The sequence below is a fragment of the Prenolepis imparis genome, unplaced genomic scaffold, assembly GCF_030444845.1.
Source record: "Prenolepis imparis isolate NDT839.2.m4 unplaced genomic scaffold, iyPreImpa1.0 SCAF_6, whole genome shotgun sequence".
Lineage (NCBI taxonomy): Eukaryota > Metazoa > Arthropoda > Insecta > Hymenoptera > Formicidae > Prenolepis > Prenolepis imparis.
The window spans coordinates 16,122,061-16,139,657 of record NW_028141164.1 but is presented as its reverse complement, the minus strand read 5'-3'; the positions used below and the strand labels follow the sequence as shown (position 1 = coordinate 16,139,657).

The 17,597-nt window shown below is 39.6% G+C and overlaps 2 protein-coding genes across 2 annotated transcripts; both read right to left on the bottom strand.

Annotated features, from left to right (window-relative positions):
- Positions 1-5,750: 5,750 nt before the first annotated feature.
- Positions 5,751-8,569, bottom strand: LOC145937384 (uncharacterized). Its single transcript, XM_083040409.1, has one exon. It carries the CDS (start codon positions 8,485-8,487, stop codon positions 6,502-6,504), a length of 1,986 nt encoding a protein of 661 aa, XP_082896535.1. The 5' UTR covers positions 8,488-8,569; the 3' UTR covers positions 5,751-6,501.
- Positions 8,570-13,374: 4,805 nt separating this feature from the next.
- Positions 13,375-15,322, bottom strand: LOC145937816 (uncharacterized). The gene has a single exon (XM_083041187.1). The coding sequence runs from the start codon at positions 15,320-15,322 to the stop codon at positions 13,700-13,702; it is 1,623 nt and encodes a 540-aa protein (XP_082897313.1). The 3' UTR covers positions 13,375-13,699.
- Positions 15,323-17,597: the final 2,275 nt, after the last annotated feature.

The following is a 17,597-nucleotide window of genomic DNA, read 5'->3' as shown; positions in this document are numbered from 1 at the left end:
AGGATTAATTTTTTGATCATAATAATGTTTTGATTTAATTTTTGATGCTATTAAGCATTCTCGTGCCAATTCTTGTAAAGTATAAATATTTTTCATTAATTCTTGTAAATAATCATCATATGTTTTTTCTTTATTTATCTCATTATTAAATTCACTAGATGGTTGTCTAGCAATTTTCCCAAATACCAATTCATAAGGTGTATAGCCTGTAGATTCATGAGTACTAGTATTGTATGAGAATGTTGCATATTCTAATAATTCATCCCATTCTGTAAATTTATTTACGTATTGTTTTAAATATTCTATTAATACTAAATGTGATCGTTCTAAAGCTCCATTAGCTTGTGGATAAAAGGCTGTAGTTCGATATTGTTTGATTCTAAATTGTTTTGCAAATCTTTTCATTAAATTACTCATAAAATTAGTACCCTGATCAGTTAATATGGCTCTAGGAGCTCCAAATATACAAATAAAATATTTTAATAATGCATCAGCTATACTTACAGTAGTAGTGGATTTTAAAGGTATGGCAAGAGAAAATTTGGTTAGGTGATCTTGAATTGTTAATATATGGGAATGTCCTTTTGAGGTTTGAGGTAGTGGTCCAACTATATCCATGGATACTTTTTGTTACGTCCAGACTCAAGGAAGGAAGAGTCGAAAGGAAGGACGTAACTAAATTTATCTTTTCGAACGACGGCAGACTATCCGTCTGTTCGACCCGAACGAACGTCTGGGCCCAAATAGGTCAACGACCGCAAGGGTCGCTCTTACTCTATTTAAAGGGCCGTTCGCTCGGTGGTCCCTTTTTGGCAAGAGAATTTAATCTCTTTTACGCAGGATGGGACCTTGTGCGATCCTGGTTTACGGGAATAAGTGGGAACGGGTTATTAATAAATGAAAATCATTTATTTTGAAATTTATAAATTTATTCCTAATATAAAGACGAAAGAATTTATATACATAATAATATTATTGACGGACTTAGTTGCTAATGAAGAGTGAATGTATGTGTATGTGTCGCGGGTGATACATTAGTACGGAGGTCTTCAATCGGGGCAGAAAGGGGTAAGAGTTATTGTTTAAATTTTAGGGTCCCGATTGGTGGTTACAATAATTTAAACGATAATAGGTATATAAAATTAGTGTCCATGTGTGTGCGTGTAAGAGAGACTTCTAGGTTATATGAGTTCGGTAATTATGGCGGTGGAGGGGGGATAGGTTCGTAGGAGAAGGTGTGCAGGGACGGCTAAAGGATATCTTCGCCCGGGAACATACCAGGGGATGATGTTATTCCTATCGGTGGTCTCTAGAAATTCGCGTAAGGCCTCGTGGTCTACGGGGCCTGGACCAATCGTGAAAGCTTCCTCACTTCTCGGGGGACTTCTCGTATCCCTGGGAGCTGGTTTATCAGCCAAGCTCTGAATTGCTCGTATGAGAGCTTGGCAGGCGATTCTGATTCCTCGGAATCGTCGTCGCTGATATCTACTACCTCAAACCCTTCCGGATGTTCCCTATTTACAGAGGACGTTGGGGATGAGGGAGGAGAATCTTCAAGGGTGATTGTTGAGGGAGCCGGAGACGGAGATCTAGGTGGCTCAGGGCGTTCGGGAGAAGCAGGGGGAAGAAAGGGAGAAGGGCTCCGCGGAGAATCGGCGTCCTCAGAGGAAACAGAGGAGTGAGGGGAAGGGGCCCGCTGAGGTATAGCGGGTTCGGGAGAAAGAGGAGAAGGAGTTCGCGGGGAATCGAAAAATTCTGCAGAAGCAGAGGTAGCGGGAGACGGCGTCAGCGGGGTTTCTATATGTTCGGGTGAGGAAATAGGAGAGACCGTAGGGTGATATGTATTAGTTGTCTCTGTATGGATCGGTGTGTTAATTTTTTCTGGGGAGCCGAAGGTTTCGCCCGCAGCCAGACTCCGTGCCAACGCTTTCTTTAACCGCCTATTACGCCGGTTTCGCGCCAATTTAACAGCGGTTCGCGAGGGTCGTCTCCTTGGATTTTCCACTACGAGAGCGAATAATAAAGTAATCGGGCAAGAAGAGTTTTTACTGAAAAATAACTCTGGGAGTTCTTGTAAGAGAAAAAAAATATATATATATATATATATTTATTTTTATATAATTTTGATATTTTAATTATTTAATAATTTAGTTAGTTATTGTATTACTTATTTGTTCATTCAAGAGAGAGAGAGAGAGAGAGAGAGATAGAGAGTGAGAGAGAGTAAATCACGGATTGCTCCGCTATCGCGGGAAATCCGGAGTGATTTCAAAAGATAAAGGGATGATAGAATTCACGGATTGCTCCGCTATTGCGGGAAATCCAGAGTGATTTCGAGAGAAAGAGGAGATGGAAGAAATCACGGATTGCTCCGCTATCGCGGGAAATCCGGAGTGATTTCAAAAGGTAAGGGGATGATAGAAATCACGGATTGCTCCGCTATCGCGGGAAATCCACAGTGATTTCGAGAGAGAGGGAGAAGATGGAAGAAATCACGGATTGCTCCGCTATCGCGGGAAATCCGGAGTGATTTCAAAAGGTAAGGGGATGATAGAAATCACGGATTGCTCCGCTATCGCGGGAAATCCACAGTGATTTCGAGAGAGAGGGAGAAGATGGAAGAAATCACGGATTGCTCCGCTATCGCGGGAAATCCGGAGTGATTTCAAAAGGTAAGGGGATGATAGAAATCACGGATTGCTCCGCTATCGCGGGAAATCCAGAGTGATTTCGAGAGAAAGAGGAGATGGAAGAAATCACGGATTGCTCCGCTATCGCGGGAAATCCGGAGTGATTTCAAAAGGTAAGGGGATGATAGAAATCACGGATTGCTCCGCTATCGCGGGAAATCCACAGTGATTTCGAGAGAGAGAGAGAGATAAGGATGGGGGAAGAAAGGACAGTTTTTCGAAGTTAGAATTTAACAAGGATAATAAATTAATAAATTAAAAAGGAAAACAATTATAATTTAATTGAAGTCCCAGAATTATTTTAAGTATTATTAGTAAGGGTGGAGATGTAGCGTGCTTGATAACTTACTACTTATGGAGTGCGCAGGTAGGTGTTAATTATTCCAGGTGTGAATCTGGCTACGGACTCCTCCGTGAGGATGGTGTTCCACTCGCAGTTGTTCACTCGCGAAAATCGTCGTACTCGGTGAGCACTGGGCACACGATGATTTCACAAATGTCACTGCGAATGCTCACGAGTTCGAGATTCACTCGAAGGATGGTGATACAACTTTTCGCGATTGATCCGCGAGCGTAGGTTTGAGAAAAGATTGATATTCTCTGAGAGATGTCACGGGTATATATACCTTCTTGCTCCTCCTTCCCGTTAGTTTGTTAATATTTCCTGACGAATAGGGAATTTTTCAATAACGCCCTTTCAGTCCCGGAGGCGTCTCTTGACTTTAAAAGTTTATCGGGATTGGTCAGGGCTTTTGTTTAGGGCCCTAGGTTTTGACCAATGGAGAATTTGTTGAGGTTTATATTTTTATTATCCTCTCGAGATTTCGATATCGGCGGCGGTGTTTGTTGTTAGTTTTTCCTATATCGCGATATTTGTCGTTTGTTAGTGCCGCTTTTATCGGCGGGTTCTCGCTTTATTGCCCTCGCGTGTGGCTTAGAGCTTGTTTGCTGAGAGGCGATGCGTGTGGCATCTTTTTAATCTTTATATTTTTCGCCGCTTTCTCGCGAGAATACCCGCAGGTGTGCTATCTTATTTTGCACACTTTCGTTTTCATTATTTGTTTTCCCCTAATTTTACTAGGGAAGGATTTGCTTTCGGCGCGTTCTCGCCGTCTTTATGTTTTGCCGATATGTGATTTTAACTTATTATTCGCGAGGGTGTCGGCAAGAATCCGCTTTCGGCATCTTTCCGCCTGGTCTCTTTTATTTACCGATTTTGTAATATTTATCGGTCGCTCACGATATCTGCAGCTGTCCGTTTCGCTGGGCACGTTTTCGTTTTATTATATACGTGCCGCTTAGATTATTATTATCTTTTTTCTTCCTTTTTTATTTACCTAACAACAAACTTCGCCTTGGTCGTGGGAAAGAAAAGAATCGTGAAGTCCGCCGGACGTAACACCCCCCGCCTTAGACAAATGTTGGTGGTGTAAAAACACAACATTTGCAAAAAGAATCTGTGAGGAATAATTCGATTCTTTTCTTGCCACGACTTGCCGATTTGGTAGAAAGACTCACATTTAATTCTGTTTTTATTAAATGTGTTTCTTTGAGTTCCTAATTACTATTTAAATATTTTGTAGAAAAGGAGGAAAGAAAAGGCGACCACCATAACCCCTTCCTTTGTTCTTTCGTCCTTTCCTCGCTTTTTATACAATTTACTTATAGCTTATTTTTAATTGTACTTATTTATTTAAATTTAGTACCGCTAATACATGTAACGCTGGTGTGGAGCCCTTTTTCTATCGTATGAAAATTCTAATGAAAATAGAGGGATATATATATATATAAAATATATATATGTTATATATAAAGAAAAGAAAAGAATTAGGCACGTTTTTATCTGCCTGATTTTCGTCAGTAGTAAATATCAGTTCTCTGGTGTCAAGTAGCAGGTCCCTTCCTTTTATTGCTCTTCTACCCCTCTGGGGATCACAGCTTGACCCCAGCCTTCGGCCAAGTATGTCTGGTCAACGTATAGATATTCTTCTATGCAGTTCCTGCAGTTTATCGCCGGTTTGATTGTTACTATTACTTTATTGCATTTAGTGCAATTTGTTTGGTCGCCAGCTGATATTTCGTGGACCAAATTATGCGGTGGTATTGTTGCATATTCTTGGTTTTCCTCGGCTGATATTTTATCATAGCATTCTTGACAAATTTTGCTGCAGTCAGTCGTATCTTGATAGATTTCACCCTCCATTAATGTAACACACCGGAGTTCAGTTAGATTTCGGTATGTTTCGGGGTGGTCTCCTGGTTTAACACCGTCGATTGGGCCTTGGCGTACTTCTTCCGGCATCTCGGGTGTCCATTGAAGATGGTGATATACTGGCATTGTTATACTGCAACCGATGATCAGGCAGTATGTTTTGACGATAATGATGTAATTAAGATAGAAAATGGTTCCACTTGTTTACAAAGTATTATTATTATGAGGTTAAGTATAAGGTATAAATTTGCGCATGTAATTAAAGAAGAAACACATATATTCATGATAAGTATACAAAAAAACTGAAATCTAAGAACGCAAATGTTGAAATATTACCAATAACGATTCAATATATATATATATGGTCTAATAGTAATTAATACAAAAAAAAATAATATGATATGATAATGTGTAGCATCAATAATGACGCTATAATTATAATATGCAAAGAAGTACATAATATAAAGAGGAAAGGTAGGGTGATATAGTGACTAATGATAATAGTAATTAATATTTGGGATATATGGGAGTACTTAAACGCTTGCGTAATTCTAACTAATACATAATTCAAAATTCAAACGAAGTAGTAGTAAGGTAAAGAAAATTTAGGGTCTATAGGAATACTTATTGTTAAACACTAGAGTAATTCTGAATTAATACACAATTCAGATTTCAAATGAATAGTGGAGTAATAAAAATTTAGAATATATAGAATTATTTAAATGCTACAATAACTCTAAGTTAATACATAATTCTGGTTATATATATATATATTTTTTTTTTGTTTTTTTTTTTTTTTTTTTTTTTTTTAGACTGAGGGTTCCACGTCGGCGGTGATTTCTGTGCAAAGTTCGGCGTGGCCAATCCGAATTAGCGCGTCCCTAAAGTTATATGCTCTATCGAACATTTTGGTGGTCTCCATATGGAGTTTCACCAGGGCCGCACCCTTTCTTAGAGGATGGACTATATTTATCCATCCATCTTGTCCCTCTAAAAGGAGTCGACACAGGTCTCGTGTCATTATTGGCCACGTTTGCCTACCATTAGGGGCTGCGGTGTGGGCTAATCCACATATTATGGCTTGCCAGGATACCCCCTTAAAACGGTCTTCTAAGTGATACACTTCGCTCATACGGCGCCACACTGTTCTTCCCCAGTCGCCGAGCATTATTTTGACCATCCAAGTGTTTTTATTTATGCTTTGTATAAACCCTCGCTTCCATCCTTTCTTGTCTTTAACCACGACCTCTAAGTCCTCCTTCATATGGTGAGGGTATACGAGCAATGAATTGGCTCTCCTATCCATCCGGAATTGGATTTCTTCTTCCATTTCCAGGAGTTCCCTTGCGCTATTTTTTAGTTGTACCCAAAACAGCAAGGGTGATTCCGCTCTTACCACGGTCACCTTCAGGCGACCGCGAGTCAAGAATTCAGTGTCGATGTAAGAGGTTTCCATTTCTGTATATAAAAAAAAATTTTACTGTTTTTGGTGCATGGGGAGATCCAAAAAGGGGGTTTATTGTGTTGGCGGTATGCCTTGCTTGATATGTGAAGAAAACCGGGGGGGGGGTTATTGTAATTGGCGGTATGCCTTGCTCGTTAAAATTTCGCTTCTTTAAGCTCCAAGGTATATGTAGTATCTTCCCGTGGGGGGAGGAGGGGGTAGGTAGCTGTTGGAGTTGTGTTGTTTTCTGTGTGGATGGTTTCAGGTGTCTCGTTATTTTGGGTATAGGGAACCGGCACGCTGGCTTTCGATTTTTTCGATTGCCTTGTTTTCAAATGTATTAGTAGATGTGTTAGGGAGTCCCATAGGGCTCCTAGCAGGTACAAGGACCACCCGTACACTGTGTGTAAGGCGTAGCCGTGTACTATTGTGTCTAGCGTCAGTTTTATGACTCTGATGCTCAGGTATATTCCGATTAGTCCAGCGCTGAGATTCCCGAAAAATAGAAATTTATTCCAGAATTTGTTCCATGTAGATATTGCTATTTTTTCTATGGTGTTTGTATCAAGTAAATTGGAGATTGATCCCCCTTCCAGGGATATGGTTTTTCCCATCACCCCTCTCGCTAGGGAGTTGAGGACGGCAGGTCGTTCGGCTGGAAACATTATATGATCTCGTAGGTCCTTTAAATCTGTTTCCGTGTATATACCGCTGGTGGCGAGCGATCCTGGGCTGATGTATTTCCATACAGGCTTAGTCAATGGTTTTATAGTGACCGGCGGTATGGTATCCACTGGTCTTGGCATAAATTTGTACCAAGAATCTCCTAGCTGATACATGGCGGGTGCTAATGTGTTGCAAGTGGTTTGCGTTCCTTGTTGCAATAATATGTGCGTTTGTGGAGTTAAATAATACGTTTGATTTTCCCGAAGCACGGGTAGTTGGTTGTAGCATCGGTTTGTTTGAGCGAGCTTGACTTCGACGGGTACGCATTTTACGATGTGAATAACCTCTCCAGCTAGTAGAGCCATATAGCCGGGCCCTTTCATTAGATGATATGCAAAAATATCTGGAGATTGTGTGGCTATGGCCAAAGCGTTTTGTAGCATTCGTTGCTCTAAATTACATTGTTGTAATAAAATGTCATGGTAAAGTTGATTAATTTGCGTGCGAATATGTTTTTCCACGTAAACAAACTTAGAATTCATGTACGTGAAGATATCGAGATTTGAAACGCGCGATTGTTTTTTGAAAACGACGGTTCCTCGTACAGTTTCGAAAATCATTAATTTAGGATGTTCGGTACGTATTATCGAATATCCGCAGACATCTTGTTTGCCTTTACTGGTTAGGGCGAATATTGTGTCTTGTGTGGTGAGAGAATATACTGTTTGGCCTTGCTCGTCGTCAATTATTTTGTAGGCGTACCCCTCGAATAATATTCCATAGTTATTAAATTTACAGGGACCTGCAGGTACGGTATTCCAATACGTGTCTCCTCCTTCGATGTCTATGCAATGTGTAGAGCCGAGTTGGCAAGTAATGCCGGATCTGAGTTGTACTTTATTAGTGTTGATGCGTACGTCGGCAGTGTAATCCTGTAATGTGATTTTTACAGTTCCGACTACAATGACATCCGACCATGTTCCGTAAGGATCTGAGTATGCTCCTCCGTGGCATTCGCCGTAGTTGTCTACTTGACCAGCTAACGTAATCGGTCTGGTTATTGTGCTATTGGATTTAAGTCCTGAGATAAGAGTGCGTCCTACTTGATAACTTCCGTAACTATGCATTCGCCTGCAAGCCTCGCGAGTTATTTCTTCTATATATGAATATTTTCCGTTATGTACATCCATTGTGTGAGAAAACATTCCGCATTTCTTGACTAATCGGTCGATTTCAACTTTGCACTGTATTACGTGCACTGCTTCGAATTCATTAATTTGTAACAGCTGTACGTAAACTTGATCCGGTTTAATTTCTTTACGAGGGATATCGCATTCTTCGATGTTTAACAATGATAGCGTGGTTAGGTTTGCGGAGGAAGATCCACAGTCATATCCTATTAGCCCATGTGTTGGATGCAGGTATACTGCTAGTATTATTAATATTGCGATTATTCGTCTGAATTTGCGATCCATCTGAAATATTAATTATTTTTGTAGGTGTGTGTATCTTTTTCCTCTTATAACCTTTATGTATTTCTACTTTATTTTTATTAATATTATATTTTGTATTTTTAATATATATATATATATATATAAAAAAACATTTATTTTTGTGGAAAATTAATCCTTTTTGTTGATTATTTAGTGGTTTTAATGTAGGAAATTCGCAATCGATTAGGATGCACGATTCGGCTATTTTTCTTTATTCTAATTTTTACATTATTTTTATTTAATATTTCCAGTACTTCATGAGGTCCTGTATAGTGATCCCCGAATTTTCCGGGTTTTGGCCCCTTTAAGAGAAATACATGGTCTCCTGGTTTAAAGGTTTGGGGGTTAATCTTTCTATCGTAATATTTCTTCGATCTGTGTTTTGCTTCGATAACGTTTTCACGAGCATTTCCTTGAATTGTATGAAGTTGTGTAACGAGGTTTACTAGATAATCGTTGTAATTCGCTAATTGGTCGCTTGGAGGTAAAAGCTCGTTCGAAGGAATTCTGGCTATTTTTCCGAAGACTAATTCGTACGGTGTATGTCTGGTTGCTTCGTGTACATTAGTATTATAATTGAACATTGCAAGGCTTATCCATCTATCCCACTGTTTTTGTTCGTTTGCGTATTGTTTTAAATATTCTCCTAATGCGTGATGCGATCTTTCCAAAGATCCGTTAGATTGTGGGTGGAAGGCAGTAGTACGAAATTTACGAATTTTAAATAATTTTGCGATTTTCTTCATTAAATCACTGATAAAATTTCTTCCTTGATCCGTTAATATTGCCTTTGGCGCTCCGAATATGCAGATGAAACGATCTACGAAAGCTTCTGCGATAGTTTCGGAGGTTTGGTTTTGTAATGGTATACCCATACAGTATTTGGTCAGCTGATCTTGTAAGGTCAAAATGTATTCGCTATTTCTTTCTGTCTTGGGTAAAGGTCCGACAATATCCATGGCTACCTTGTCGAAAGAAGAGCCTGGTGTGTCTGTGATTATCATAGGCTGTTTTGTTTTGACGCGTACTAATTTTCTCAGTTGGCACTGCAAACATTGTTGTATGTATCTTTGAACGTCTAGTTTTAAGTTTTCCCAATAGTAATTGTGTTTTATTCTATTGTATGTCTTAGTGACGCCGCGATGTCCTCCGGTCGGCGAACAGTGCATCTCACCAATTATAACGGATCGTAGATCTTTCGGTGGATATTTAATTTGTCCGTTGCAAATGATTATTTTGGTAGTGGAATTAATGAATCTTAATTGCAGTTGCGATTTGATATTATTCCATGGAACGTTGTTGATAATTTCTGTTTTTGCAATGCTGAGTGTTCCTAAGTTTAAATTTTCAGTCAAATTTCGTAAGTCGTGTATGACCGCGATAATTTGGTTGAGAGTCGCTGTGGGGCCTTCTCGTTCCGTCTCACTGATGGGTAAGACTATGTGGTAGTAGGTTTTGTATTTTATTGCTTTCGCTTTACCTAACTCCAGGGGTCCTATATTCGGGAGTTCGTTTCTTTCGAAGAGTTTTTCAGATCCTGAGTCTAAAGGTTTTCCGTAAATGTCGACAAAATACGTCATTGTCTTTTCGCAGAAATAATAGTTCGCGAGAATCTATAACGTTGCTTTTAATTATTTTATTCTCAATGATAGTAGGTTTCATTTTTGTTTTTCTTGATTTTAAATTTTTATTGATAATTTCTTCTTCGTCGTCATCGCTTTCTTCCCTTTCTTTTCCATCTGTTTCTTTGTTATCCTGATCTTTGTCTGGCGGATCGTTTCTTTCTTCTATCTTTTCAGTATTGTTTTTGTTGTTATTATGATTTTCATTATTTTTCTTAATATTTCGTTTTGTCGCCTGACTTCTTGTTTGCATTCTGTTTTGTTTTGGAGGATCATGTATTAGCGCTTTTTCGATAGTTTGTGACGCTGGAGGTTCGTTTAGTTCTTCGGGGGTAAAAGGTATAGGATCGGCATTATTATCAGGGGGTTCTTCTTCGAGTATCGGTCCTTCAATTTCTTCGGTATCTGACAGATATAGTTGAAAATCGTCGTCTTCTTCTTCTTCGTCATCGGTTTCTTCCAGCATTCTGGAAATTATTTCTGCATCTTCTGGATTATTTGGATTTAATGTTTTTCGTTCTTTTATTATTTTGCAATCAATTTCTTCAAGATCTACTGGGTTTCTTGATAATGCGTCCGCATTTACGTTAGTTTTTCCTGCCTTAAAAACAACGTCGTAATCGTATTCCGCTAATTTTAATCTCCAGCGAAGTATTCTCATATTTGCGTCTTGCGCGTTTTTAAACCACATTAAAGGTTTATGATCTGTAACTAGGGTGAATTTTCTTCCATATAAGTATGGTCTGAAGTGTTTAACGCAATATATTATGGCTAGTGCTTCCTTTTCGTAAGTGTCGTATTTCGTTTCGTCGTCCGTGAGTGTTCTGGAAGCGTATGCGATAGGTCTGTCCTTGTTTATTTCTCCTTGTGAGAGTATTCCTCCTACGGCTAAACCTGACGCATCCGTAGTTAAAATAAATGGTCGAGAGAAATCAGGGTATTGTAGTACTGGCTCTTCACATAATTTTTGTTTCAATATCTCGAAGGATTCTTCTTGAATTGATGTCCATTCGAAACGAGTGTCGTTTTTTAATAGATTTGTTAATGGTTTTGCTAGTTTAGAGAAATTTGGAATAAAGCGCCGGTAATATCCGGCAAGTCCCAAAAATTGCTTAATATTTCTTAGGGTTTTCGGTCGGGGAAATTTATGTACTGCCTCTAATTTTTTCGGATCTGGTTTTACTCCATCTCTGCCAATTACGTGTCCCAAATAAGTTACTTCGGTTTTTAAAAATTCACATTTATCAGGTTGTAGTTTTAAATTAGCTTCGCGAAGTCGTTCTATTAATGCGTTATATTTTCGTTCGTGTTCTTCTAAGGAAGTAGCATAAATAACAATGTCGTCCATATAAACAAATAATTCTTCGCCCTGTAATCCTGTTAATACTAAATCCATTAGGCGCTGAAATGTTGCAGGAGCGTTTTTTAATCCAAAAGGCATTCGATCGAATTCGTAGTGACCGAAGGGAGTAGTGAATGCAGTTTTGTGACTGTCAGCAGGATCCATTTTTATCTGATGAAACCCAGATGCTAAGTCGCATACAGAGAAATATTGCGCGCCCCCTAATTGATCTAATATATCTATGATGTTAGGTAATGGATATGCGTCCCCGATGGTCTTGTCGTTTAAAGCCCGAAAGTCGAGGACCATTCTCCAGCGCTTGTTTCCTTTGGAGTCCTCTTTCTTCGGCACGATCCATATGGGCGTATTGTATGGCGATTGTGAGGGTTTTACGATGCCTCCTTCTAACAGTTCCTCTACCTGCTTGTTTATTTCTTCCTTATGTAGTTGCGGGAATCTGTATTGACGAGTGTTAATTGGTCGATCATCTGTGGTTGGTATTTGATGTTGGAGTACATGAGTTGCAGTTAAATTTTCTCCGGGAATATGAAATTGGTTTTGACTGTTTGTTATTAATTTCTTTACACTTTCTTGTTCCTTTTCATTTAGATGTTCCAATCGTAATAATTCGGTAATTTGTATAAAGCGGTCTTTCTCCTTTTTCTCGGAAACCACCAGGCAATTATGCAAATCGTTGCTTGCATCGTTAATTTGTTGTTGTTTTCTTTTATGTTTAGATTTTCGTTTTCGCATAAATTTATCTATAATTTCTTGCGATTTATTTAATAAAGACGTCGAAACTTTCGAAGACGGTTTGGTTCTGTTTTTCATGCGTTTAGAGTTTTTAATGTTTAATTTTTCAATATTTAAATATTTTTGTGCCTTTTCAAGAAGGTCTTTTATAGTGACATGAGATGACTTTAATTTGTCATTGTGGTCTTCTGTGAATAATCCAACTTTCGGAAATTTGATATCTAGAATTGATAAGGAATTTTTCTCTCTTAAATTAGAACAAGATTGTGTCAAATCGCGTAGTGAGGTTTGGTAACTTCCCTCCTCGCAATTGACGGAGCTAGAATTTTCTGTCGAGGTTTGGAAATTTCCCTCCGAAATTCTAGAAATATCCCCTCCAGGAGAGGTTTGGTAACTTCCCTCTCCAAGGGATTTTGAATCATTTAAATTTTTGAGAGAGATTTGATAATTTTTCCCTTTACTAGAATTATTCAATTTTTCAAGAGAGGTTTGGTAACTTCCCTCTCCGTTAATTGTTGGATTATATGAAATTTCAGGAGAGGTTTGGTAACTTCCCTCTCCAAGAATTTTCGAATTATTAAAATTTTCAGGAGAGGTTTGGTAACTTCCCTCTCCAAGGATTTTTGAATTATTAAAATTTTCAGGAGAATTTTTATTCCCCTTGTCAACATTAATTTTGTTTGTCCTTCGAGTTATTTCCGTAAATTTTTCTTCATCCTCGAAAATTTCTTCTTCGTCTTCGATATCAATATAAGTTTCGTTGGTGTTCATTGGTTCTTCGTTTATAGATGAAACTTCATCGTAATTGTTGACCGTCGGACAGTCGGATTTATGGTCGTCAAATAATTGATCCAACGGCTTTAAACGCAAAGTGGGTACGCGGACTTCCACTTCTTCGTCTAAAGTACTTATAACATTGAGATATGCTTTTCCGGAGATGTTCTCTACAATAGTGTCTCCTAAGTAAATTCCATGTTCTATTTTTAATTTTGGTATATATCCCACCTTTATTTCGGGGTTTTCTATCCTTACATAAAATAATGATTCGGATCTCGGAGACACTATTATAGATTCCGGTGAGAAAAACGGTATGTTAATACGGTCAGATATCCTTGAGCGTAATCTATTTTCGATGATGTTTGTTTAAAGAAATCATTTCCCAATATTCCGGATTGTGGAATCGGAAAGTCGCGAGATACTAAATGGAAAGATATCGGAATTCCAAGGAGATTTAAAGCGACTTCTCCGAGCGTATATACGGGATGATTATTTATACCATTTAATTTTAATATATTTGTATAGTTAATTTTTAGAGTTTTAGGTATAAAATTTTCCTTGATTATATTTGGTCCGGATCCCGTGTCTAATAGAAAGGTTATTTGCGATGGTATTTCGTTAATTTGGACCTGAACAGTAGGCACGCGACTATGTTTATCGAGGTTTACTGTTACGGGTCGTATGTCGATGGTTTGACGGCCTACTTGACTTCTTGAGATGTCGACGGGTGTGAAGTCTGTCCGGTCCCCCGTTGTGCACCCGACCCCGAGGGACCTGTGTAGTTTCCCTGATTATTTTCTTTTCGACGATTATTACTTGCGTTGCGTAACTGACAATTTTCAAGGAGATGGCCTTGTTCTTTACAATATCTGCAGAATGTATCGTTCTTCGTTGTCAGTTGTTGATTTATTTTAACACGACAATCCTTAGCGGAGTGTCCGAATTTATCGCAAAGTTGGCATGAAACTTTCGGTCTACTTTCCAAACTTCTTTCCTCGTTCTGTTTTTTCCAACAATTACTAGCCGAATGGCCAGGCCTTTCACACCATTGACAAGTAACCGTCGATTTATTAATTTGTTGTTGGGAAGTAGTTTGTCGGCATGATTTGGCGTCGTGGCCGGTTTTTGAACATAATTGACATATAGTAATTTTTTCTTGAATTACGTTTACTGACTGACGAGCGCGAGGATCGCGTTGGCGACATTTATCCGCACTGTGGCCGCGTTTTTTGCATATTTGGCAAATTAAAATCTCCGTTCCGTTATTCGTTTGAAAATCGTGCTCTTGTAAGGAAAATTGAACGAGCTTCCTACAACTACTTGCGGCATGTCCCTCTTTGAAACAGATCTGACAGATTTCCCGCACTTGATTAGTGTACGGTGATTGGCCTGTTTTAACGCCTTGGCCTTGGCGCAAACCTGTCATCTCTCGAAGCTCTCTTTCTATCCTTAGGGCGTCGGCGACAGTTTCTTGTACGTCTAAATCTCTAGCGATTCTTTGCTCTATTTCAGGCTTTAGCCCTCTAATAAAACACTTACACATGTCTTTTTCTACCGTTGTTTTTATATTTTGATTGGGTAAAATGTGACCGGAACTTCGATATGCTTCCAATATTTGTTTTCCAAGTAATTTAACTCTATTTGCGTAAGTGACGACATCCTCTTCATTCCTTTGATAAATACATCCTAGTTCTCCTTGTAACTGATATACATTTTTAGTGGGTCCATAAATTTTCTTTAAATAAGTAGTTAATTGCAATACAGTATCAAAATCTTCATCCCGAATTGTTCGACGCGCTTCTCCCACTATTCTAGTTCTTATAATTTTAGTAAATTGAGCCTCTGCTTCCTTAGGAAGCATAGCTTTCGCTTCCTCGCAACCCTCGATAAAATAATTTAGCGGAATGTTACTACCGTCAAAAAAGGGGACGGCGTCTACCGCGTATTTTAAGGTAGCAAAGGGGTTAGGTTGCGCCATGTTAAAAGAAAGTAAATTTTCGGGATCGCTTTCGATATCAAATTTTTCGATTTGATCTTTTATTGTTTCAGTAGTTATATCGGCGGAATCGTCGGAATCTGGCTCGGGCGATTCGGCTACTAAAGTATTTTCAGTTAAATCGAATTCTGAGGAAGGATCTTTTAACGAAAAATTTATTTGGCGAGATGTCGAAGTTGAAGGTACTAAAGGTGTGGATGTGTGAATTAATTCGGAATCAGATGGTTTAGATTTAGATTTGCGTGTTCTATGTGGTGTTGTTAATGCAGTTTTATATAGTTCTTCTATTTGATCTTTATCAGTTTGACCTCTTGTTCCTTTACTCATTACCGCTACCACGAATCGCACATTTCTATCCCGGACGAGCCCCCAAATTTTATTTATGTTACGTCCAGACTCAAGGAAGGAAGAGTCGAAAGGAAGGACGTAACTAAATTTATCTTTTCGAACGACGGCAGACTATCCGTCTGTTCGACCCGAACGAACGTCTGGGCCCAAATAGGTCAACGACCGCAAGGGTCGCTCTTACTCTATTTAAAGGGCCGTTCGCTCGGTGGTCCCTTTTTGGCAAGAGAATTTAATCTCTTTTACGCAGGATGGGACCTTGTGGGATCCTGGTTTACGGGAATAAGTGGGAACGGGTTATTAATAAATGAAAATCATTTATTTTGAAATTTATAAATTTATTCCTAATATAAAGACGAAAGAATTTATATACATAATAATATTATTGACGGACTTAGTTGCTAATGAAGAGTGAATGTATGTGTATGTGTCGCGGGTGATACATTAGTACGGAGGTCTTCAATCGGGGCAGAAAGGGGTAAGAGTTATTGTTTAAATTTTAGGGTCCCGATTGGTGGTTACAATAATTTAAATGGTAATAGGTATATAAAATTAGTGTCCATGTGTGTGCGTGTAAGAGAGAATTCTAGGTTATATGAGTTCGGTAATTATGGCGGTGGAGGGGGGATAGGTTCGTAGGAGAAGGTGTGCAGGGACGGCTAAAGGATATCTTCGCCCGGGAACATACCAGGGGATGATGTTATTCCTATCGGTGGTCTCTAGAAATTCGCGTAAGGCCTCGTGGTCTACGGGGCCTGGACCAATCGTGAAAGCTTCCTCACTTCTCGGGGGACTTCTCGTATCCCTGGGAGCTGGTTTATCAGCCAAGCTCTGAATTGCTCGTATGAGAGCTTGGCAGGCGATTCTGATTCCTCGGAATCGTCGTCGCTGATATCTACTACCTCAAACCCTTCCGGATGTTCCCTATTTACAGAGGACGTTGGGGATGAGGGAGGAGAATCTTCAAGGGTGATTGTTGAGGGAGCCGGAGACGGAGATCTAGGTGGCTCAGGGCGTTCGGGAGAAGCAGGGGGAAGAAAGGGAGAAGGGCTCCGCGGAGAATCGGCGTCCTCAGAGGAAACAGAGGAGTGAGGGGAAGGGGCCCGCTGAGGTATAGCGGGTTCGGGAGAAAGAGGAGAAGGAGTTCGCGGGGAATCGAAAAATTCTGCAGAAGCAGAGGTAGCGGGAGACGGCGTCAGCGGGGTTTCTATATGTTCGGGTGAGGAAATAGGAGAGACCGTAGGGTGATATGTATTAGTTGTCTCTGTATGGATCGGTGTGTTAATTTTTTCTAGGGAGCCGAAGGTTTCGCCCGCAGCCAGACTCCGTGCCAACGCTTTCTTTAACCGCCTATTACGCCGGTTTCGCGTCAATTTAACAGCGGTTCGCGAGGGTCGTCTCCTTGGATTTTCCACTACGAGAGCGAATAATAAAGTAACCGGGCAAGAAGAGTTTTTACTGAAAAATAACTCTGGGAGTTCTTGTAAGAGAAAAAAAATATATATATATATATATTTATTTTTATATAATTTTGATATTTTAATTATTTAATAATTTAGTTAGTTATTGTATTACTTATTTGTTCATTCAAGAGAGAGAGAGAGAGAGAGAGAGATAGAGAGTGAGAGAGAGTAAATCACGGATTGCTCCGCTATCGCGGGAAATCCGGAGTGATTTCAAAAGATAAAGGGATGATAGAATTCACGGATTGCTCCGCTATTGCGGGAAATCCAGAGTGATTTCGAGAGAAAGAGGAGATGGAAGAAATCACGGATTGCTCCGCTATCGCGGGAAATCCGGAGTGATTTCAAAAGGTAAGGGGATGATAGAAATCACGGATTGCTCCGCTATCGCGGGAAATCCACAGTGATTTCGAGAGAGAGGGAGAAGATGGAAGAAATCACGGATTGCTCCGCTATCGCGGGAAATCCGGAGTGATTTCAAAAGGTAAGGGGATGATAGAAATCACGGATTGCTCCGCTATCGCGGGAAATCCACAGTGATTTCGAGAGAGAGGGAGAAGATGGAAGAAATCACGGATTGCTCCGCTATCGCGGGAAATCCGGAGTGATTTCAAAAGGTAAGGGGATGATAGAAATCACGGATTGCTCCGCTATCGCGGGAAATCCAGAGTGATTTCGAGAGAAAGAGGAGATGGAAGAAATCACGGATTGCTCCGCTATCGCGGGAAATCCGGAGTGATTTCAAAAGGTAAGGGGATGATAGAAATCACGGATTGCTCCGCTATCGCGGGAAA

Excerpts from the sequence above, each read along its gene's own strand:
- LOC145937384 (XM_083040409.1), bottom strand. The coding sequence starts at position 8,487 with ATGGATCGCAAATTCAGACGAATAATCGCAATATTAATAATACTAGCA.
- LOC145937816 (XM_083041187.1), bottom strand. The coding sequence starts at position 15,322 with ATGAGTAAAGGAACAAGAGGTCAAACTGATAAAGATCAAATAGAAGAA.